At 42.8% G+C, this 23,552-nt stretch overlaps 1 protein-coding gene across 6 annotated transcripts in view; it reads left to right on the top strand.

The window, feature by feature from the left end:
- The window catches only part of UIMC1 (ubiquitin interaction motif containing 1), an 82,964-nt gene that overhangs the window by 16,133 nt on the left and 43,279 nt on the right, over positions 1–23,552 (top strand). For 3 of the 6 annotated variants that reach the window (XR_004691976.2, XR_009557129.1, XM_035105822.2), the window contains exons 3-5: positions 14,885–14,975; positions 20,703–20,827; positions 21,209–22,345. Coding sequence is in view for 4 of the 6 variants with exons in the window: in XM_035105822.2 (XP_034961713.2) it covers positions 14,885–14,975; positions 20,703–20,827; positions 21,209–22,345 (1,353 nt within the window). In the remaining 2 variants the exon portion in view is untranslated. The other 3 variants (XM_035105824.2, XM_035105826.2, XM_060271598.1) reach the window with 3 other exon arrangements.

The following is a 23,552-nucleotide window of genomic DNA, read 5'->3' on the forward strand; positions in this document are numbered from 1 at the left end:
GACTCCCTACTCTGTTGCTGTCATCCTTTCAATTGGAGATGCTAGGAATTGTACCACAACCATTCCACATGGCAACTTTCTATTCATTTTATATATATACACACCACTTACATTATAGAATATCAAAGCAGCACAGAGAAAGCCAGAAATAAGTCTAAAATACACATCAGAAACAATACAATTAAAATATCAGTATAACCCCAGGAGATGATCAGTGGACAATAATTAAAAATCGCATTCAGAAACTGGGTAAATAAAAAGGTCTGCATCGGAAACGGCAGATTGTTGGAGCCACAAGAGGTCTGGAGGGTGGCAACACAATAACAGGCCTTTTCTATGGTGGCTCCCCATTTGTGGAATGCTCTCCCCTGAGAGTCTTGCCTGGGCCTTCATCTTTAGGTGCCAGGTGAAAACTGTTTCTCTGTAATCAGGCCTTTGGCTGATTAGCATTCTATAGTCTTTTAAATGTGTTGATGGGATAGGGGTTATTGGCTTGTGTTCATTTTATTATGTATTTTGTGCTCTTGTTTTCTATTTTGTATTTTGAACCGGCCTGTGATCTTCAGATGAAGGGTGGTATACAACTGTAATAAATAAATAAAATTAATACATTGAACATGGCCTAGACCAGGCACCCCCAAACTTCGGCCCTCCAGATGTTTTGGACTACAATTCCCATCTTCCCCGACCACTGGTCCTGTTAGCTAGGGATCATGGGAGTTGTAGGCCAAAACATCTGGAGGGCCGCAGTTTGGGGATGCCTGACCTAGACTGAAGCATATGGTCAGCCAGTGCAGCTGCTTCAACAAAGGTGTCATATATTGATGGCAGTTAACTCCAGACAGCAAGCTCACAGCAGCATTTTTGCACTAACTGCAACTTCCGAACCAGCCTCAGGGACAGTCCTGATGAAGTGCATTGCAATAATCAAGTGAGCAGTGTGTGTGCCACTGTCGTGAGATTATCCCTGTCTAGGACTGTCAATAGCTGGCATACCGGGCTAAGCTGGTAGAAGGGAGCCCTCACTACTGAAGCAACTTGAGCCTCTAGTGCAGTGATGAGCAACCTTTTGAGCTTGGTGTGTCAAAATTCGCCAAAAAACCGAGCATAACTCGGGTGCTGTGTCACTTCGAGAAAAAACCCATAATTTCATGATATTTATAGTTCAAATAACAAAAATGTATAATTGTAATATATAATTGTATTTAATAAACCAAAAACTAATTATTTAACTTATTTTTTAAAAATATATATAAAAAGGGGAAAAAATAAGGCAAAACCCAGAGATCTTTCCCAGTGGGACTCTGGGCTCAGGCCTTCCTCCAACGGGTCTGCCACTGAGGAGGTGGGCTCGGGTTAGGCCTGTGCCTCCTCATGGCCCTCTTCAGCCCATCTCTCCCCTCACTTAGCTATGCTTGCGTGGCAGTGGGGCAACAGGACGTGAGGTTGAAGATCCGTGCAGTAGCCAAGGATGAAACATCCTTCTCAGCATGCGGCTGCGTGTCACCAAAAATGGCTATGCGTGTCAGTGCTGACACGCGTGTCATAGGTTCGCCATCACTGCTCTAATGACACATGAATCAGTGAGTACCCCAGACTACGAACATGTTCCTTTTAAGGGAGTGTTCAGAACAGACAAATGGCCAGTTTCCTGGGTGCCCAAACCACCTACTGGCAGTGCCTTCATCTTGGCAGGAGAGAATTTCAGAATATTGGCCATGTTCTATCTCCACTGTTGGAAATAGTAGGCTTCTGAATACCATAGCTGCCAAGTTATCCCTTTTTTACAGGGATTTTCCCTTATGCTGAATAGGCTTCCTCGCGAGAAAAGGGAAAACTTGGCAGCTATGCTGAATACCAGTTGCCGGGAATCGCAAGCAGGGAGATTATAGTTGCACTTAGGCCCTGCTGGTGGGCTTCCCATAGGCATCTGGTTGGCCACTGTAGGAACAGAATACTGGACTAAGTAGGCCTTTGGCCAGAACCAGCAGGGCTTTTCTTACCTTACATATTATTTGCAAGCCCAAGCAGAGTGCAGGTTTTTGTGACAGAGGAGAGACTATTGAAATCTCTCAGCTACCTCCGTGAACTACATGCACTTATTTTACCCTTCTTCAGTACAGAAGCTATGAGCTTCAAAAGTCAAAGTGCTTGAAAGAAATATATTGGATGAATCTTGAACAGGTCAAGACTACTGGTCATTCCAGAATATTATTTCATAGAATAAAACACTTTTCTTCCACTAGCATTGATCCAGCATGTTTACTGCTCGTGGGCTTCTCATAGGCATTTAGTTTTATTTATTTTATTTATACAATTTATATCCTGCACCCATCAAATGTGATCTTGGGCCCACAACAATAAACAGTCAAGTATCTTTGATTATATAACGGCTCATTCAGAAGCCCTGACAGCAGGGGAGAGTCTTCAGCTAGTGCAAAATAATAATAATAATAATAATAATAATAATAATAATAATAATAATAATAACAACTAAAGTTGGTACCTGGCAATGCTTGGAGGGCGGGTTGCTGGTCAGTTTGAGGACAGGTTGCTGGGCTAGATGGTCTGTGCTGGGAGGACTCATGCATTAGAAGGAAGTGTGCAATTCATTGCTGCAGGGAGAGGGCTTGTCTTACTGGTATTTGCCACTTCTGAAAAAGGGCTACATGAAGTTTCCAGTGATTAGAATAGGAGAGTTTTGAGGGAGAATACAATTTTCTCAATGAAAATAAATAGTTCTTTGGACGTTGGGAAGATACAATACTGGAAAGACATTTAAATCCCCTGAAATGTGCAAAACAAGTGAGCGAAATAGCGATAGCCCCAATAGACCCTATGTATGATTTGCTCTATTGGATAGCTGCAGTCCAGAGAGCTTCTGCAGTGAATCCAATTAATCCTCATGGTCTAAACATACACACGCGGTTTTCAGTGACTCAGATTTTTAAAAGCATACTTATTTAATAAAACCAGAAAATGAAAAACACTATTTAATTAGGTCTTAGATCTGCTCATGGGAAGATTTTGTTTCTAGTGGGAGCAAACCCCTTAATCCAGAAGTACTCTATATCTGTGCTGGCGAGAATGGCCTTGAGATACCTTCATTGAATGCAGAGAAGGAAAGAAATCAACAAAGGCAGTGGGGCTGCTCTAATCTGACCCAGCCTTTTAATAATGCTCATCCGCCTACGAGAATATCAACTACTCAAGGGACCATTCAACCAACTGCCTTTTTAATAAGACTGCTAGTCCAAAAATAATCTTAATCAATTAAGTATCTCCAACACTGCTACAAGGTCATTCCTAATGCAAAACTTACAAGGAAAACTAATAGTTATGCTTGATTTGATCTCTGTGCTGTATTCCTCTGTTCACAGGAAGAATTCTGGATAGAGTCTCCCTTTCTTTGGGTTAAAAAGCTTTCAGAATATAATCATCTGTGTTGCTTTTTTCAAATAGGGATGCGCAGTTTAATTTATGCTTACAAGCAATTGCAGCGTCAGTTTTGTCCAAAGACTGCAGAAAGAGATTTGTTCTTAAAAACTCCATATATTTTCATTCAAAAGGAACTGATTAATTTACCACTGTTTCAAGCTACATTATTTGAAAACTGTTAGTGAATTCTTACAAAACAACCTTATGTGCAGTGACTAGAAAATAAGGACCATTGAAATCATCTTAAATAGCCTACATAACTCGGTTATATAAAATCTAGATGTGCACAATATTAATACATCCAGTACTGCTGTATAGGACAGAATCTTGGGTAACAATGAAAAAATGAGAAACACACATTGATGATATCTGAAAACAAAATTATCAGGGAAATCTTTGGTCATATCAGGGAAAATGAAACCTGCAGATGAAGGATTAAAGAAGAAATAAGAAGTCTCTATGACAAGCCAAGCATAGTGGGCGAGATTAAGGCAAATTTATTTCAGTAGCTCAGGCGCATCCGAGATACAGATAAGCAGAGCACAGTGACAAAACAACTTTTGTAGTAACACCATGCCTTATTATTATAATTTATTAAATTTGTATACTGCCCTTCATCTGAAGATGACAGGGTGGTCCACAACATAAAAATGCAAAATGAGAACATAAAATACACAATGAAACAAAAACAAACCAATAACCTCTCTCCCACAAACACAGAGAATGTTAAGCCAAAGGCATGGTTCTAGATGTTTTTGCCTGTTGCTTAAAGATATGTAATGAAGGTGCCAGGTGAGCCTCCCCGGGGAGAGCATTCCACAAGTTGGGTGCCACCACATAAAAGGCCTATTCTCACTTTGTCACCCTCCTGACCTTATGAAGCAGTTCATATGGGAAGAGGCAGTCCTTGAGGTACTGCGGTCCTGAGTCATTTAAGCTTTTATAGGTCAAAACTGACACTTTGAATTGGGCCCCAAAACTAATGGGCAGCTAGTGCAGTCAGGCCAGGATGGGTGTGATATGCTCAAACTGTCTTGCCCTGGTGACCTTATTTCATTTTAACTTTTGCAGGGTAGTCCTGAAAATTCCAATTTGGGGGCAATATGAGGGTGGGGGTGTTTCAGCAGGGAGGTAGCTTTGTTGCAGCGTGGGAAGTCAGCCATGCTGCTTCCTTCTCACCACCTACAGTGGTACCTCGGGTTACAGACACTTCGGGTTACAAACTCCGCTAAACTAGGAAGTGGTTGCTCCAGGTTAAGAACTTTGCCCCAGGATAAGAATGGAAATCGCCTGCCAGCAGCGCAGCAGGAGGAGGAGGCCCCATTAGTGAAAGCACGCCTCAGGTTAAGAACCGTTTCAGGTTAAGAACGGACCTCTGGAACGAATTAAGTTCTTAACCCACTGTATTTTTCTTAAGACAGGCCTGTACTCCAGTGCAGCAGAAAAGAATAGGATTGGCATATTTCCCCGTCTGGGCGGAAATCACTAAAATGTATGGGAAAATCCAGACGTATGGCAGCCCATATCGGCAGTGCCGTTTTTGCCGATTCTCTATAAAAACTGCTCAAAAACGGCTTTTTGTGATTTCGGGCAGAACTAAAAAAAGCTCAACAACTTTTCTGTCCGGATTTTCACTGTTTTAAAATATGGCAACCCTAGAAAAGAAGCAACCAGTGTGGCTGTAGTGGTTAAGAGCGGTAGACTCGTAATCTGGGGAACCGGGTTCGCGTCTCCGCTCCTCCACATGCAGCTGCTGGGTGACCTTGGGCTAGTCACACTTCTCTGAAGTCTCTCAGCCCCACTCACCTCACAGAGTGTTTGTTGTGGGAGAGGAAGGGAAAGGAGATTGTTAGCCGCTTTGAGACTCCTTCGGGTAGTGATAAACCGGGATATCAAATCCAAACTACTCCTCCTCCTCCTCCTCCTCTTCTTCTTCTTCTTCTTCTTCTTCTTCTTCTTCTTCTTCTTCTTCTTCTTCTTCTTCTTCTTCTTCTTCAGCAAGGACTCATCAGTGAGCTGAAACTAACTTGTTTCACAGGGAGTCTGAAGAAACCTTTTGTTAATGTCACCTTGACAAAGAGTTGAGCTAAAGTATCAAGGCAAAATCAGAAGTCTGGCTGCCAGGAGTAAAAGTGACAAGGGGTTTCTCTGAACTTTGTCACGAGAAGAATAGGTGCAAGCTTAGAGTCCATGCTGGGTAATTGCCTATCCGACTGTAGTTTGTTAAAGAGGACCAGCTTTCCAGTGACAAATATAGGGCACTGACAGGGGCTAGCTCTTCCTTTTTACGCAACTGCAAAATGACGAAGCTTGTAAAAAGAATATGAAAGTGTAAACAGAGGAAACGAGAGGAGAGAGCACAGCAAGGGGGATAAAACAGGATGGCTGTGTAGCTATCCAAACCCACCCACACAACATCAAGCAGCAGCAGCAGCTTTGCTCTGCTTTAGTCATGCTGTAAAGAACCATCTGGGAGTCTCTGGAATAGTTAACACCTGTCATGTTACTACAGCCAATAACAAAACAGTCCATTTGTGAGCGCCTTGATAAAAATGGATCATCAAAAAGAAGGCTAGATGGATTTGTCTGGAGAGAAAACACAACACATATAATGGCGAGATAATGCTGTTTGTTTTTAATAAAGTGGTGGTTTTTTTAGGTAGTGTAATTACTATGCCATGATCATGTTAAGATATTTGGTATATTTCCCACCATATCTTCTCATAAGCAATTAGGAAAATATGGGTTGTAAGTGTCTGCTAGGGAGGTAGTTTCCTCCTCCAGAGCCATATCCCCTGGATTCCCAAGGGCTCTCCACTGCTATTTCACCAGATCTACCAGAAATAGTAGACCATTTCTCTGGCGCTATTAATTTATTTGGAATATTTAATTTGCCACTCACCTGGAAAAAAATCATGCAGATACTCATGTTCGCACATTAGTCTTACGTGGCTCACATGTTGTACCCCTGATCATGGCTTGGAGGAAATGCAGAATTCTAAAGGGGCAGGCTGTTAGATGAAGCAGAGCAGAGGTGGCTACCCTGTGGACCTCCCATTGTGCTGGCTGGGACTGATGGGAGCTGGACTTCAACAATATCTGGAAGCCCAAAGTTTAGATAATAAATAGTCACTCTTTAAGTATTTTCAGATAATGCAAAGCCAGAATAAATTCCACATGACTATTCACCACCCTGCTTTCTAGCAGAAGTCACCATTGGCAGAATTCCCCCATCAAAGTTAAGATTCTGCCGCTACTTCAACATGCCTTATCTCTCGACAGTCCTCCCTAGCACTCCTTCTGTCATTCTGCATAGCATACTGCCCCTATTGATCTTCTCTTTGACTCACTTCTTCTTGCATCAGTTCTGTGTCATCATTGCCCTTTTTCTCAAAACACCACACTTTCAACTTTCTCAGTCTATTCCCTATACTCTGTATCCTTCTTTCAGTTTCCTTGCCTCTGGGCTCCCTTTCTCTTTGTCCTGGGTCCTCAGCCTAGCCCAGTAATGTTTTGATTCCAGCAAAACTGGACAGCTTTACCTTCCCTCACAGAAGTTAGACTATAGCTGGCTTAGTGTTCTTGTTACTACACTAGCTCAGCCAACCACAAGCAGGAAACAATATCCTGCCCTGAATGTTCTTAACACATTGGGAAATGGAAGAACAGAAGTCAAAATTCACCTAAGACGAGCATAATTATATGAACAAGAGAAAAATCAATGTTGTAATAACAAAATTGGTTAGATAATTGCTGCATTTAGAAAAATCTGCATGGTTCTAGGGAACTACTGTATAGCCTAAATAACTATGTTGCAATGCTGATATGCCCAAAAGGCAACTTGAACGAGCAGAATTTTAAACATTGCTTCCATATGACAGAAAATCATTGTTTCATTCTCTTTCATACTAGTCAGACCTTAGTATGGACTTGGGAGAAAAATCAAGAGCAGAATAAGGATAAAGCTTTTGAAAATAAGACTTAGTAGAAAAGGCTGATGGTAGAGTCTGGAGATGACAACCACTTTCTAATAGATGTACATTTTTTCTAAAGTTGTTCAAGCAGAAATGCAACTGACAGGAAGTAATGGACTTTTGTTTGAAGGAGGGAAGATTTTTAACATCACGTTCAAAACTGAGAAAAGTTAAGAACTCAATAAGAGAGGTTTGGGAATACCTCGACTGTTGGATGTTTTTCAGTAGAGACAAAGATCAGTTAGGTGCAGTTAAAGTGGAAATGATCATACATGGGTCTAAATCAGGGATGGGTAGCTAAAACCAACTCATCTGCTATGTTCTGAGCAGTGCTCATTTATTGTTCCACTAGAGTCAAGGATCAATCAATAACAATGAAATGACAGATAATTTCCCTGTATATATCCCAGGTAGGTATGTACATTTTAGGTGTGTCCAATTGACATGTAATTGCCAACTTGTGGGTCCTCTTGGGGCAGAGCAGAATGGAATGGAAGGTGGGGCAGGGGTTGGGAGCAGAATCCCTGTGTGAAATGGTCACTGCCTGTATATAAATTGCTGCTTAGGTGGTGGGTCACAGCAAAGAAGTATGCAACCTACAGATTATATGTTGTTGTTATTCCATCCCCCAAATAGGTTACATATTCATTTTCTGCTCCAAAATTATCTGATTCTAGGAAAGGCTATATTTATTTTCTTTCTAGTTCTATGTCATAAAAATATATTTCCCCTTAGATAGAACCAAGGCCCTTGGGCTGCCTGTCCTCTTTAACACATTAAGCTAAACATGGAAAGCAAACGTACCTCCAGGCACTCTCTTAATCCTTTTAGCAGGTAGACTCTGAGTGGTCTGCAAGCAGATTTTTTAAAGGGATCAGATGTGCACTAGGTGAACATCTAGTTGTTGCATTACATACTTATGAATTCCAAGTTGCAGGATCAGCAGTCACTACCTGTTTAGTCTGCATGGTTTTTCAAATCTACTTGGTTTTTCAGAGAATCCTTTACCTACTTCCAAACAGGGGTCAATTCAAATATGCAGAATTAGCAGAAATGCAGAAATAGCAAGTAATACAGTCCTTCCTTGACTGTTGCACATTAGGGCTGCAGGTGGAAGGAGGGGAGGGGGGGCGTATGTTTAAATAAGCCCCTATGTAACTGCCTGGATCACTGCAATGCTCTCTATATGGGGCTGGCTTTAGAAATGGCCTGGAAAGCCAGAACCGTTTCAGAACACAGCTGCCAGGATGTGGTAGCAGCAAGGCAGTCGGGACTTATTACAGTACACTGATTCTATACCAACTACATGTGTTGCCAGTTTTTCTGGGCTCAGTTTTAAGAGCTGGTGTTAATTTTGGTCTAGGTCAGTGGTTCCCAATTGGTGGTCTGCATAACCCACTTAGGGGGTCCGTGGCACATATCCGTCAACTGTCTGGGAAATCCTGTTTTGAGAAGCCATGCTCTCGTGTGTTAGCATGGAATGCGAAAACATGCAGGTCATGTGACTCATGTGGGAGTGCAGCCCAGAAGACGGGCATCCCAGTTTTGCGCTAGGACATGGTGGCACCATTCACATAACAGAAACTACCACAGATACAACACTTTCAAAAGTAGGGGTTCTATTGCTTGGCTTTTGAAAAACTGGGTTCTGCAGTACTTAGCTAATTGGGAAGTGGTGTCTAAACTTTTTTCAAAGAGGGCCAGATTTGATCAAGTAAAGGGCCGTGAGTTGTTGACCTTTTTTTAGGATTGAACACGTTGAGCTTTTTTTTAGGGTTGAAGTTGAGTTGCGTTTTTTGGGGGGATTTTACCCCAGGAAATAAACTGCCACAGGGGCCGGATTAGGCCCCCAAAATGGACTTTGGACATGTCTGGAAACTTTAGGCCATTTAAGTTTTGAAGGGTTATCTGGTGCAAGAACTGCATGTATCAATATTAGTTTGCCTGAGCTCAGTATCAGAGGCTATTCTCTCTTGCCCTTCATTGGCAAAATCTGATTGGCAGATACCAGAGATGGAGCCTTTTTGGTGGTAACAGAGCATCTGAGGAAATCCTTCCCTGAAGAGCTCTGAAAAGCCACTTCTGCTGTATTTTTATGCTGATGTGTTTTTACCTCTTCCGTTGCCCCCCTTATTTTTAACTGTTATAACTTTTCTAAGCTGCTTTGGAAGAAATATTTTAAAGAGTAGGGATATAAACAAACAAACAAATAAAATAAAGCAGCAGAAGAAAGTAGTCCCGAAGGCAAGCTTTCTGCAGTTTTATTCAGGTCAAAGGAAATGAATGGCTGGGGAAATATTTCTAGAAACTATAGGAAGAGGAGAGCCAATGGGGAACTAGAGCTTGTGAGTGTGCAGCTTACAAGCAGGTGAAAGCAGGGTGGTGTCATCAGGTCTGGTAGGGGAGATTAAGCAGCTCAGCTCAGAGGACAAGGGATGCCGGGTTGTAGACTCTTGGACTAAGCGGGGCATGGAGTGTAACTGTGTTGGGAGAAGAACCTGTTTTTCAGAGAGTGAATGAACCATATTTTGAATTTGTATATGACAGGGAATAAGGCCTTTTAAAAATGCATTAGTATTAAAGCTGGAAGGTACTGTGAGAAATAAATGGAAGTGCTATCTCTTAAGTGAGTGGAAAGGGAGTGGTGAATAACTACTTCTGTACTAAATGGCTTGCTTGTTTGATTATTTTAAAAGCAGTGAAAGAAAATGCACATTGGGACTTGGAGAATCATATAATACTATGCCTTGCACTTAGTTTGTGAGGCATGCTCCTGGGATGAATTTTTTTAAAAGCTCAAGACAGGGTAGCAAAGAACAGCAGTGAATTCAGTTCTGAGTAACAGCACAGAGAGGAAGGGACTGGTGTGTTGGGTTTGCTTGTGTTTAACGTCTAAATTAATTATCAAAATCTACGCACTAATGAAATCCATAGATGAGATTAAATAGTGAGAAGCTGCAAGCACACATCATAGCAGGATCACATTCCAAAGGGGCCAGGAGTACTTAGAAAACATAAACAGAACACCACAAAATTAAGCATGATCTGTAAAAGTACAGTATAGCTTAAAGATGTGAGCAATGCATTACGCACAAGCAATACATTAAGCACCATTCCCTTCTCTTTGAATATTTCTGACCATAGAATCTTACCCAGTAGTTCAAGCTTTTTGAAATCAGCCTTCTTAAAGTCCAGAGTGCATGTCTGACTACACCCAGCTTTCCCTCGTCTCTGTGTAATGAAACCCAAGAGAACAGGATCACTTTCTCAGTACTGAATGTTTGGTAATCTGATCTAGGAAGGTATCATCCTAGCCTTCAGTCTGGCTTCGCAGGCTATAGCAGACACCCACAGTATATCTGAAGAAGTGTGCATGCACACGAAAGCTCATGCCAAGAACAAACTTAGTTGGTCTCTAAGGTGCTACTGGACATTTTTTAACACCCCACCCACCCACAGTGAAGTCACTGTTGTTTCCCTCTCCTACAATTTTTACTCATATACTCTTAGTCTGCCTTCTGTCATTCAAGTCATGGATCTCTTCATAAGTGTACACATTCTTTACATATAATTTTGCTACCTCTCCCTTCCTGTATGGGCTATTCCTTTTGAATAGGGTATACCTCTCAGTTTCTACATTCCAGTCATGAGTTTCATCCCACCAGGTTTCACTAATGCCTAAACGGTCATATTTACCAACCTGTATTAAGAATGAAAATTCTTCTTGCTTGTTTCCCGTACTCTGTGCATTAGTGTAGAGACAAGTGAAACAATGAGTCTTTCCTCTGCACACTGCTGCCTCTGTCACCCTCAGTAGCAAGTCATCTGCTGCCACCACACATCTCTTTCTTCTATGGAGAGCAGCAGGAATTGTTCTGTTCACTGTACCTTTCACTGCCACCTCAGTGTGTTTTGGGCTTGCAACTGCTGTTCTTGCTCCTCTGGCTGAGAATCAGTGTCCAGGGTGAGGGCATGGAATTGATTTTGCCACTCCAGAGACAAAACATGGCTCCTGACAGTTCTGCTTTCTTTGTGTTATGTTCCTTCAGGGGGTTGCCTCCTGTATTGGGTGATCTTGCTCCTCCCTAGGGTTCCCTGCCTGCATCTCTGCTCCAAGATAGTCCACTCTGGTCTAGTGAGAATTTCCTCATCTTGCCTGATAGCTCAGAGTGTGGATAGGCAGGTCTCAAGTTGCTGTACCTTCTCTTCCAGCAAGGTAACCAGCTTGCACTTGCTACATGTGCAGTTTTGCCCGTTCTTAGGCAGGAAGACAAACATGGCACAGATGTTGCTGGTAATCACAGCAGATCCATTGCTCTCCAGGTCTCTTGGTCCCCCACACACTGTGAGACAGCTCTAGGTTTCCCCCTCAAACTAAACATCCTTGCAAATGCCCCTGTTTACAAATCCTGGTCACAAGAGCTTCACCTGCTGGATTTCTTCCTGTAGTGTTTGTATTAAAGTACAGCAGCTCTGCCTTGTTGCAGGTGGCGCTGTTGCCAAGTTTGAAACCGCCTGTCTTTGAAGCATCTGCTGCGCCAAGATGGTGAGGCCCGTGAGGCCCTGCGCTTGAAGAGGGGGTGGGCAGGGAAGCCACAGAGATGAGTTTTGCCAGATGCTGAGAGGGCAACACGACCGCCTGAGGAGTTCCGGGCAATTTTCATCCCCCCCCTCCCCACTTTTTCTTGTTTGTATTCTTACTTGCCTTAAGACTTGCCTTCTCAGCAATGCCACTGCCTCAACCTTTTCAGACGGATAGCCATGTTAGTCTTTTGCATCAAAAACAACAAAAGAGTCTAGTAGTGCTTTCAAAGACTAACAAAGATATTATGGCATAATCTTTCATAGAACAAGTGGACTGTAGTCCATGAAAGCTTAAGCCATAATAAATGTGTTGGTCTTTAAGGCGCCACAAGACTCTTTGCTGGTTTTCACTGCAGCAGATGAATACGACTGCTCCTCTGGAAACTCTTCCCTGACATTATTTATGAAGCTAAACAGCCCAGGCCCCAGAACTCACTGCAGAACTCCACTTGCCACCTCTTTTCTCTTTTATGTCAATTCATTATTATCCACTGAGTGGAGTTATTTTTAGACACTTGCATACCCACTTTATGGTTGTTTCATTTAGTTCACATAATTCATCCTTGCTGAAGAGGATGCGATTTGGGGCTGGATCAATATCCTTGTTGATATCTGGGGCTGTGAGGCTGCTTAGAGAACACTAACAGGACTTTCCGATTCCTGGCTGAAGAGTGGGAGGAATCTCCTTGTACCGCTGGTGCGTCTTCTACCGCAGCTGGCGTTGTCTATTTATGGGCTGTAGATTGCAGCCTAGATACTTTCCACCTGTATACTTAACTAACAAGAGAAGAGAACTAACAGAGCATTTCTAATCCCCAGGTCTCCTGACTAGAGATGGTTTTGGATGAGACAAAGGTACCTCTCAGCCAGGGAAGGTCCATGCTCAGAGCAGAGGCCCTACCATGGTCGTGGCTGTACATCTGCCAGTGGGTGTTTTGGCTAGTAGAAGCCATTATTAGCCCCCAATATTTAGTTTCATGGGGACAGATGGAAATGGGACACAGTTAGCCTGGGATCCACTGGATCTAAGACGCACAGGATCAGTCCCATTACTTAGGCCAGCCAGCTGAGCCATTTCCCTTGACATTAATTTCAATGGGAAGTTGTTGGTTTTAAAACAAAACAGGACGTACATTGTACAAACACGCACTTGCGTGCGTGTGCACACACACACACACACACACCTGTCCTGACCAGTGCGATCATGCAGGGCTTTGGAAATGGTGGATCATGCACCACTTCATCACCCACCCCCACCCCCTGCCATAATTTCTTCTGTAACATCACTACAGTTGCTATGAAGAATAGGCTTTGTTTTTCTCTAAACGATTCTACCAATATTTGCCTCATTTTGAATCCCTAGCACTACCTTCCTTAGCCCTTTAAAAAACCCCAACCCTGTAAAGTGGAACCTCGGTTGTCGAACGTAATCCATTCTGGAAGACCATTCGACTCCCAAAACGATCAACAACCGAGGCACAATTGCCGGTCGGCAAATTCCATTGAGAAAAATGGAGAAACACGCCTTGGAAGCTGTTCGACTTCCGAGGCGTGTTCGAAAACGGAAGCATTCACTTCTGGGTCGTTGGCATTCGATAGCCGAAACATTCGACTTCTGAAGTGTTCAACAACCAAGGTTCCACTGTAGTAGGGTTTGTGAATAATATCAATTCTCTGAATTCAAATTTGTATAGAATGTCCCATTCAGATTGCCCAAATATTATTTCACATGCTCTTTTCTGCTACTGACTTCGTGTTTCTCTTCAAGTTTTGTTTCTATTAATATCATTAGTTGTTTCAGTACTTCACCTTTTAAAAAATAGATGTTGTACTCTATTGTACACTCCGTTGGTATCTTTTTCTGAGGTAAACAACACACTTGAGATGCCTTTCTTTGTTTGCAGCATAAAAATATCTGGCTCTAGCTGCTTGCAACTCATTGTGTACCTTTCCTTTTCTGACTTTCGTCCAGCCTTACACTCCTGTGCTGGATCAGTATTCTTGACCTTAGCAATCTGTCTCTCCTCCTTTTGGTCAGTTTCCATTTTAGACTCTCCAGTCATTAAAAAGATTCCTGCGTCGCCGTTATGTGTCATGTTCAATTTCTCCTGTTCTTTCTCTGCTTGGATATGGCTTGCAATTGTGCTTCCATTGTTGCATCCTTTAAATCTTAACTGTCCCTGACAAATGCTCATACTGTTGACTTTTAAAAATGTACTTAGTTGTCAGTTCAGGGAGGCCTTAGCATGATAGCCATTTTGATGGATGTGCCCCCCCTTCAAAGGGAAATAAAAGAAGTTATCAGTCTGAAGTATGATACATAGGAGGGTGACGTCTCATAGTGAACAGCATTAGATTGTGGAGTTCTTCCCCCCCCTTATTAACCAAGTGCCCCTTACCTTTGGGGAATCAACTTTGCTGGATGATACCTTTCCAGCTGTACTAAGAAAGCACCTTGGCCTGTTAGATCTCCCTGCTGGAAGATCTAATCAGGTTTTTCTTTTGCATTCCTACTCTTTATGACTTCCTGAATGTAAAAGCAAACAACTTCTTGTTAAAATCCTATGCAGTTGGTACTCTGCATGGCAGTGACTGACATGAGGTCTATTGTCCTTTGCTGCTAATCGGTTTACACGTTTGCCTGCATCCCTCGTTGCTCATTATACTTACCACATAGCTCCTTTAATAGCTACAGAGTACTCTTTTATTTGTGCCTGAAAGTCACATTTCTCACTAGTCAGGAGTCTGCCTTTGTGCCAGCTTTTCCTCCCCCCCCCTCCCTGGGCTTGGAGATTTGGATGAAGGTTGAGGGAGGAGAGATGGGGGAAGGGTGGCAAATGGTAGCATCTTCTGTAGTTTATGTATTTACCATATTTCTTCTCCTGCAGCAGGACTCCAAGGAGGAACATGGTCTGCAGAAGAAAAGAACAAAGCAGCAGCTGGATAGACTGAAGTTTGCCGCAAAAAGGAAAATAGCACGTAGGTCTCATTTGCGCTGGGGAATGTGGGAGCTGGAGAATGAGCAGTACACTGGTTTTTTTTTGTATGGAGTTTCTTACATATGCCTTTGCACGACACATGCGGGGGGCCTACCAACTCAAAAGTAGCCGCTTTGTATGAGGTCTGACATTGTAGGCGGATAAACAATGTCACCACAGATACATATAGATATGATACAGCTAAGTGTCATTGTGCATATCTATTGGCATAAAGGAGAAGAGCCTTGTTAGGGTGCCAAGGTTGTCACTGTTTATGCAATAGTACAATATTACTATCCGTTTCCTCTATGAAAACAATGGAACAATGGCTATGTTATATGGCAGCTGAGATTTGAGAAAAAGGATAAGAAGACCTTGAATCTAAGCTCTATCCAGAGACAACTGTAGTTGGTATGTAGAGTTACAGTGAGCGTCTCACTGACAGAATATTCTTGCTTGCAGCTTGATTGGTTATTAGGGCCAGAGTACATGTGGTTTATTCAGTAATTAGCCTTCTGGGTGACTCTGTAACTTACTTTATTGGTGAAATGAAATTCTTTGCTGTGATTCCAGGATCTTGTTCTTCTAGAAACATGCTGTTTCACAGAGGTAAGGTAAAGGGACCCCTGATCATTAGGTCCAGTCGTGACCGACTCTGGGGTTGCGGTGCTCATCTCGCATTGTTGGCCGAGGGAGCCGGCGTACAGCTTCCAGGTCATGTGGCCAGCATGACTAAGCCGCTTCTGGCGAACCAGAGCAGCACACGGAAACACCGTTTACCTTCCCGCTGTAGCGGTTCCTATTTATCTACTTGCATTTTGACGTGCTTTCGAACAGCTAGGTTGGCAGGAGCTGGGACCGAGCAACGGGAGCTCACCCTGTTGTGGGGATTCGGACCGCCGACCTTCTGATCGGCAAGCCCTAGGCTCTGTGGTTTAACCCACAGCGCCCCTGGTTCACAGAGGTAGTCTTGGTTAAATCTCCTCAGCTGAGCCCATTGCTGTAAGTTTGCAACAGTGGTTTATAAGTATGCTCCAACTCACAAGATTTATTGTGAGTGGTGCCGGTTTTACAAGGAGCATCTGATTTGGAAATATAATGGAATACATTTCTGAATAGACCCCAAGCAGTGGCTGTAAGCCAATAAACTCCAAATGGAGGAGATGGCAGGTAGGTTGCAAATAGCCCTCTTTGAAATCCCTTTGTAGGAAGAAAGAAGTGCATATTCAGTACTCCAAACAAGCAAAAGGCCCACAGATGTGAGCAAGAAGGCGTGAAATCCTCTGTGTGTACAGAATACCTAGGAGAGAGATTAACATGAAGCCATCCATGTTTGGTGTTGAAAATGTAATGTGTAGAATCCATTTGCCGTTGGCAGCACAAGACTAGATCCTTAGTCCAGCATCCAGCAGAATGTGGTCTTAGAGCTGCCTTTGATAATTGGCATGAGCAAAGGTAGTATGTCTCCTCATCAGTTTGCTCCTTTGGATGCAGGTCTCATACCTACTACATTAGAGCAGTCAATTAGCAATAATTAATTAGGCACATCCACTTACATGTCTGCTCTTTTATTTATTAGAACTATAATTAGCCTTTTAGTGTTTATTTTTAGGCAAATTAAGGTTCATTTCTTTGAAATAAAAACCACTGTCAGTGTTTTAAAGGGTTGCTTGGGTTTTATGACAAATTGGCCTCTTGGAGGTGAGGCTGCCTAGGGAGGGTGGGATTGTTTGGCCCCTCCTCTCTGGGCCAATTGAGACTTATTCGAGCAATTAATAACTGTGTGTAGTGGTAGTGATGTTTTTATTCAAGAAAAGGCTGTTTTCCTCCCAATGCAAACAGCAATCACCGGGGGCAGGGGCTGGAACTGGGGTTATGGCCAAAGGGTTAAAGTCCCCCTCCCTGCAGTTGGCATTTCCCCATGGCCACTATTTACTTAAAACAAACATTCACCCAACTACTAATCCGTGAACAATGTCAGGTCTGGTTTCATCCTATGCGGAGAAATAAGGCCCGCTTGTGCTGCCAATTTCCAAAGCTGGAACATTTCTCATATTGTTAGTATTTAAGGCACATTGTTCCTTTCTGACTTTGTAACTTTTAATCATTTTAAACGTTGAGCTATAATTCAAAAACACCCGTGACATTATATTTTCAACAAGCTAAGATTAAAACCTACAAACCTACATAAATCCTTTTCTTTGGGTTGTTTCTGATGTGTTTTTCCAGAACAGTCAATCTCTTTTCACTGTACAGTAATTTCACTATGATTGTGAGTGTAATACAGCCAACATTTCCGGGTCGGGGAGGGGGGGAAAAAGATCTGTTAGCAAGAGAATTCGGAACTGGTGGCGCTTTGAATCTAATTCGTTTTCAAACGTCCAACTGAAACATGAATTGCGTAGTAAATTGGCATATTAGCATGTAAAAAGGCTCAGAACTAGTTTAATTTAAGTCTGTAATGTCTTTAAAAACAGTGTACACCCCCTCCTCATGTTTTCTTGGCAGGATTGATCATAGAACACTGACATTTCTACCTCTCAGTAGAACTAGGAGTGTAGTGGGAGCCTAGCTTTGGAAAAATGAAACTATGCTGACTTCAGCACACAAACAAAAAAACCCCTCACATTTTATAATGGAGCTATTCAGAATTCATGGGCACATATGTGCAAGGACATAATTTGTGTCCGAAAGGGCATGCAAATGGTTTTCTGTCTGCTAGACATTGGTTGTATAGACTACCTGCCAAACCATTCAGACAGTGCTTGCTTCTGAGAGCTCAGCTTCTATTTTTGTGTCTTGGAGCTCTTAAATAGTCTGTTTGCCCACACCAGTAGGAGGCTAACGCAATACTTAGAATTTCTAATCATCATAAATTATGACCAATGTAATCAACATCAAGCGCACACAAATTGTGAGCGTTTGCAGACAGCGTTTAGAAATGATCAGATGTTAAGCAGAATAATACATGATAGCCAGAGATACACAGCATGGCTTTGACAGAACAGATGCCCTGCTTCTCTCAGGGAGATGGCTTGCTCCTTTCACTGTTGTGCAAGTTGTATGTATTTCATGATGGGTGGGTGGGTGGGGGGCAAAGATTTATCCTTTTCAATGCACCCGTGAATTTGGAAAGTGGAATAAATGTTGTTTATTTTTCTCTCTGATATGCCAGAAGGATTCTTGTCTAGAGTTTTTCCCATGTTCCATTTTACTATGCCCTTTTTTCACTCTCTGGCAGCGTGATACACCATATTGCTTCATAGATGGAATTTCATTTGCATTGTGTTTTATAGTTGTCGACAGTCTGGTTATGCAGTCACATTTTTTTTAAGTGAGAGATTGAGAACAGGTAACTGATGGTTGTGATCCTATGTCCATTAATTTCAGCTTAGATCCCTTGTAATCAGATAATGCAGTTTTGCTGCCAGTATCTTAATTATACGAATTCCAGTTATTATAAAATATTCTGCTGGTACTTGAGGATGTCCAGGCCCCGTATTGTATATGTACAAGAATACACAGCCCAGTGGTAAAGCTATAATATGGCTGCTCAAAGCACTGTTGCTTTTAAGAAAGGGGAGGGGGAGTAACTCAGCAGCTTATTTCTGCATACAGCTGTTAAAGGCACAAGAGCCCTGTTTCCTTAGTGGCAAACTTAAACCAAAACCTAGGCTGTCATCCTGTAGACACATACCTGGGAATAAGCCCCATTAATCCCAAAGAGACTTATTTTTCAGTAGACATGTATACCATTGTACTGAAAGTTAACATAATGAGTGTCTGGCTTTAGGCCCTGCACAGCAGGAGACACACCCTAGCATATTTGAAAAATTTACACGTTTTGCATTTGCTATTCAGGAAAGGGATACTTTAACAACCAGTTGCGCTTACTGTGTAGTAGTATTTGCAGATCATCACCTGATCTCATATGAACCCACCACAGGTGCATCCTGGTTACCAGGAAAAAAGGAAGGGCAAACTCTGGAAATCTCAAGCACTACTATAGAATAAGACAAAAACAGGACAGTGCACTAAAGAACCCCAAGGATTCCTGCTGCCTGCTGTCCAAACAACTCACGTATCAATCACAGCTCTGACACCACTCATTGGCTATAAACACAGATAGCTGGGAGCAGCCAGGCTGGCTCACTTTCACAGAAATCGCTTAGGAGGATACCTGCATATTTTGCTTCATAGGTTTTTTTCTAGGAGGGTAGAGATTTTCTTAAGAAAATAATAATAAATAAACTTAGGCTATTGTGTCCTGATACTGTACCCATGGGTGGGGCATTGCCCCCACCCCCCTGTCTTAAACTCAGCTCCAGGAAAGATAATGCCCATTAAGCAGGGCAAAATGAAACTGTATTGTGTCACATAGTTGCTTACTCATAGGATATTCCAGGGGTGTTGCAAAGTCCATGTTTCAGTTTAGACCTGCTGCTTTTCTCTTGAAGTTGGGAAGAGGGAGTGATGAGGTTCAGTAATCCACAAATGAGCTTTCCTCAACACTTCTCATGTGTTGAGAAGATGCTCCTGAGGAGGCTGTGATGGCATCCTAATTGCTTTGGTGTCCAAACACTTTCCAGTAAAGGAATCTGAGGTATTCACCGTGTCTGGGAGGTGATCTGTTTCTTCAAAGCCTTTCTCTTTAGCTTCTTCTAAACTTCTGAATATGATGTTTTGTGCTCAGGTGCACTTGTTGGGTTAAGAGTTGTTATGTGTGAAAGAGGATTTCTCAGGAAGTGCTGCTCAGAATCAACCTACAATGGTTTGACTGAAGAGCGTTTAAATGTACTCTTCAAATTCTCAGAAAGCAGGGGAGTTGCTGGAGTTACTTTTTCATTCTGGTTTTCAGGCTTGGATATTTTTAGCTAAGTGAAAGTGGTGGGTCAGAAATCTAAAAAAAACAAACCCTGGTGTTTTCCGGAACAGCTTTGTTTTTGTTTTTTGTTTTTGCAACACTTGTGATTTTTAGTATGTCCCAGAAAATCATTTAGGGAACAACTTTCTATAGGTAGGGAGAGAGTGGTCTCATCCTGAGTAGAAAAGCATGCAAAGGAGTATTTGGCTGTGACAGTTTCTGATCTGAAGATCATTCTCTGCCTTTTCCAGGTTGTTCTTCTAATTTATTTTTTTTGCACCAGCCCATGCGAATGTGGCTCATGACCTTTGCCCATCTACATTTCAGGAGGCTTGGCAGTATACACCACAGAGCACTATGACTTTTAAAGTTAATAATAATGTTGAGTGGAAAGGAACTAACTTCATTGTGCTCTACCAGCAGACTATGCCTTTTAGAAAAAGTCTGTTCATGCACAGTTCAGTGTTCAAAGTCTACCGCTTTTCCTTTGTGCCCTTTGATGATAGTATTGCATGTGCAAGTACAAAACAGGGTCGCTGCCAGATGATTATGTGATAAAATATTTCATTGTGATGAATTCACCAAAGAGTCAAAGCTGAGATCACTATGGGAACCTTAACTAAATGCCCTGACTTGGTTCAGTGATTTGATATTGCACAAAATGCATTACTCTGCATTTAGCACTGTCTGTTCCAGTTTTGAAGGCACACGGCAAGGTAAGCTGAGATGTAACAGCTTTGATCCAATTTAGTTGGCCTTTTCCCCCTGTGAAGGTGAAAGTCCCCAGGCACCTTCTTCAGGGCATAAGGAATGAGAGCCTGCTGCATTGTATTGTGTTACGCTTTTCTTTCTCACTTTTTTCAGAGATGACGGAAGATGAACAGTTTGCCCTGGCTCTGAAAATGAGCGAGCAAGAAGCCAGGCAGTTGAACTCGCAAGAGAAGGAAGAGGAAGAGCTTCTGAGAAAGGCCATTGCTGAGAGCCTTGGTGTAAGTGAAGCAGAAATACTTGGGCTACAGAATTGCCTGTTCACATCCTTCCCTGCCCCGCACTCCCCCTCTGCAGTTCAAATGAGGTGTTTGTTATGGGACAGGCTTCCATCTGGAATTCTAGCCAGTCTTCTGTAAGGCATAAATGCATCTGACAAGGTGAGCTCACAATACATTTGTTAATCTTCACCATGTTAACAGCCCCAAACACAGCTAATGAATGATTTCACCTTTAGCTATCATTTTGTAGATTAACATGGAAGTGTCCATTTATATATTTTACTCTGCGGAGCAGCAGTCAGTTTGATTTAATAATTAGGAACGTACATTTTCGAAGGCAAATCACTTGTTTTTGTGTGCATTTTTCACCCTCCTTTCTAGAGCTGCCAGCCTTCTGAGTCTTCTGCTGCAGCTGCTGTGCCCCTTCCTTCCAAGGCACCAGTGTCTTCAGCACAAAGCTACCCAGCTGGGCAAGAGGATCCTGAGCTCCTTGCAGCTCTACTGCCTTGCCCTGAGTCTCCTTGCTCCAAGTACAGCTCCCTCTCACACAGTGACGAAACTGATAAGAATGGACAGACAGATGTCGCCAAGAGCCCCCTAGTAGTACTGACGAGGTTAAGCCAGGCAGCAGTTGAGAGCTCACTAGTCTCTAGCATAATTGTATCTCCAGGGAAGTGCCAACCTTCTGCAAGGTCAAATGAAAACCCTTCCTCACCAGCAAGGAGCAGTTCCAGCGATACACCGCCCAGTCTAGAAGAAGGGACATCAGTTGCGTTAAGTCCCACCTTTCCCCAAAGGCCTCGGGGCACTTTGTCACTGGCACCTCAGAGACTTTTTGCAGAAAGGATTAGCCCTCCAAAGCCAACAGGCAAGGGAACTGAAAAGCATTCCCAAAATTACACGGAAGGAGATCCCCTTCCTGGTTGCTCAGAAGCTCCAGCGAAAGTGGCCCTGGAGCACAGCACATTGGACTATTCCAGCAGACCAGGGTCTGAGCTTGGACATCAGTTGGAGCCCATCAAGAAGGCATGTCTTTCTCCTGGGCTGGTGGGAAGGACTGAATTGCCCGGAAACGCTCCTCCTCCACTCTGCGCACTTCATAGGGGTGACGAGGAGTGCCAAGAAGGCGAAGAGAGAGACATGGTGCACTATTACTGGGGTGTTCCCTTCTGCCCTAAAGGAGTAGATCCCAACAAATATACCCAGGTCATCCTGTGTCAGCTTGAGGTTTACCAGAAAAGCCTGAAACAGGCTCAGCGACAGCTTCTACACAAGAAACCATTTGGGGAGCCCGTTGTCCCCAATTTGTCTCACTTGAGGCGAAGTGACCGTGGCAAAGCAGCAAAGGAAGCATCTAAGAGAGATGAAGGTACAGATGAGCAGGAAGGAGAAGAAATGGATGAGAAAAAGGAGCCTGAGAGCACAGCCTGGCTTCTGTCCCCAATAAATGGAGAGCAGAACATGGCAGGGGGAAGAAACCCCGAGTGTGACGATGAGCCAGCAAGCAGCTCAGTTCAGGTAAATTTGCTGCACTGTCTTTGTCGGTCTGGTGAATTCTGAATGAAGGAGGGGGAGTGGCTAATTATCTTGCTTGATGTTGTGATCTATACAACAGACTAGACCCCAAGGAATGTTGGTGCGTATTTAGGGGTACATTGTTTCACTATGACTTACCACACTTCTAAGGTCAAAGAGATTCGGTGAACTTTGCAGCTTTTTAAAAGAATAGTGGACTACTCAGAAACTTGTAGGATCTAGCAATATAGTGAATTGAATCTAGTAGGTGGCTGCTCAAGCAAGGGTAGAGAAACTTTTCAGCCCCAAGCTAACCTTGCGGCTTAACCTTCTGGGGGCCACATGCCAGCTGTGTGCAGGGCCAAAGCTAAAAGGGGGTATACACACATTCCTTTACAAACACTTCCAGGTTCTCTCCCTAGCTTCAGTCTCCAGGAACTTGCCCTCTCCTCCCAGAGTGGCAATCAGACTTGAAAAAAAGCATTGGAGCCAATGGAAGTAATTTTTTCAAGCCTAATTGTCACTTGGGAAATATTGGGGGCATGGGGCATGTTGCAGTCATGGGGCATGTTGCAGGACACACTGGCTGTGTCTGAGCCCAGTGGGCTTGAGGTTCCCCATCACTGAGATAGCTTGTTTCTGCCAAGAGATTAAATAATAAACTTGAACCCCAGTTTGTGCTCTCTGGTTTCTAAATTGTAACAAATGTGTCTTTCCTTTGCAAGATAAATCTTAGAAAGCATATGCCAATGTATCTAATAGCCAAAATTTTCAGCTCTTGATGGTTATGCTAAAATATTAGCTATGAAGGCAACCGCATGACTGAAAATTGTGGTTTATACACAAAGAGTTCTAGTATAGCAAGTCATCTCCTATTGCTGGCATGAGCATTGCTGTATTATTATTTTTTAAAAAATGTTTGTTTTGCTTGGCCTGTTCTCTGCCTTACTAGGTAAATCCATATGCTACCAGAGATAGTAAAATGCTGTGTGACCTAGTTCTAAAATATATTTTCAGCAGGATAACATTTGCTATTTCGCACTGAATTTTTTACATTATTTTTCTCTTTGGGAGATGTACCATTCATAAAACTACGCAATCTCTTAGGATTTCTCTGTGTTTCTTAGCCAGTTGCACAATTTAGGTTTTAAGGGCGCCTAAGCAACAGTGATTGATTTTAATGTGCAAGCTTTCCTATATGTTTATCATG

Source organism: Zootoca vivipara, chromosome 2 (genome assembly GCF_963506605.1).
Source record: "Zootoca vivipara chromosome 2, rZooViv1.1, whole genome shotgun sequence".
NCBI classification, from domain to species: domain Eukaryota; kingdom Metazoa; phylum Chordata; class Lepidosauria; order Squamata; family Lacertidae; genus Zootoca; species Zootoca vivipara.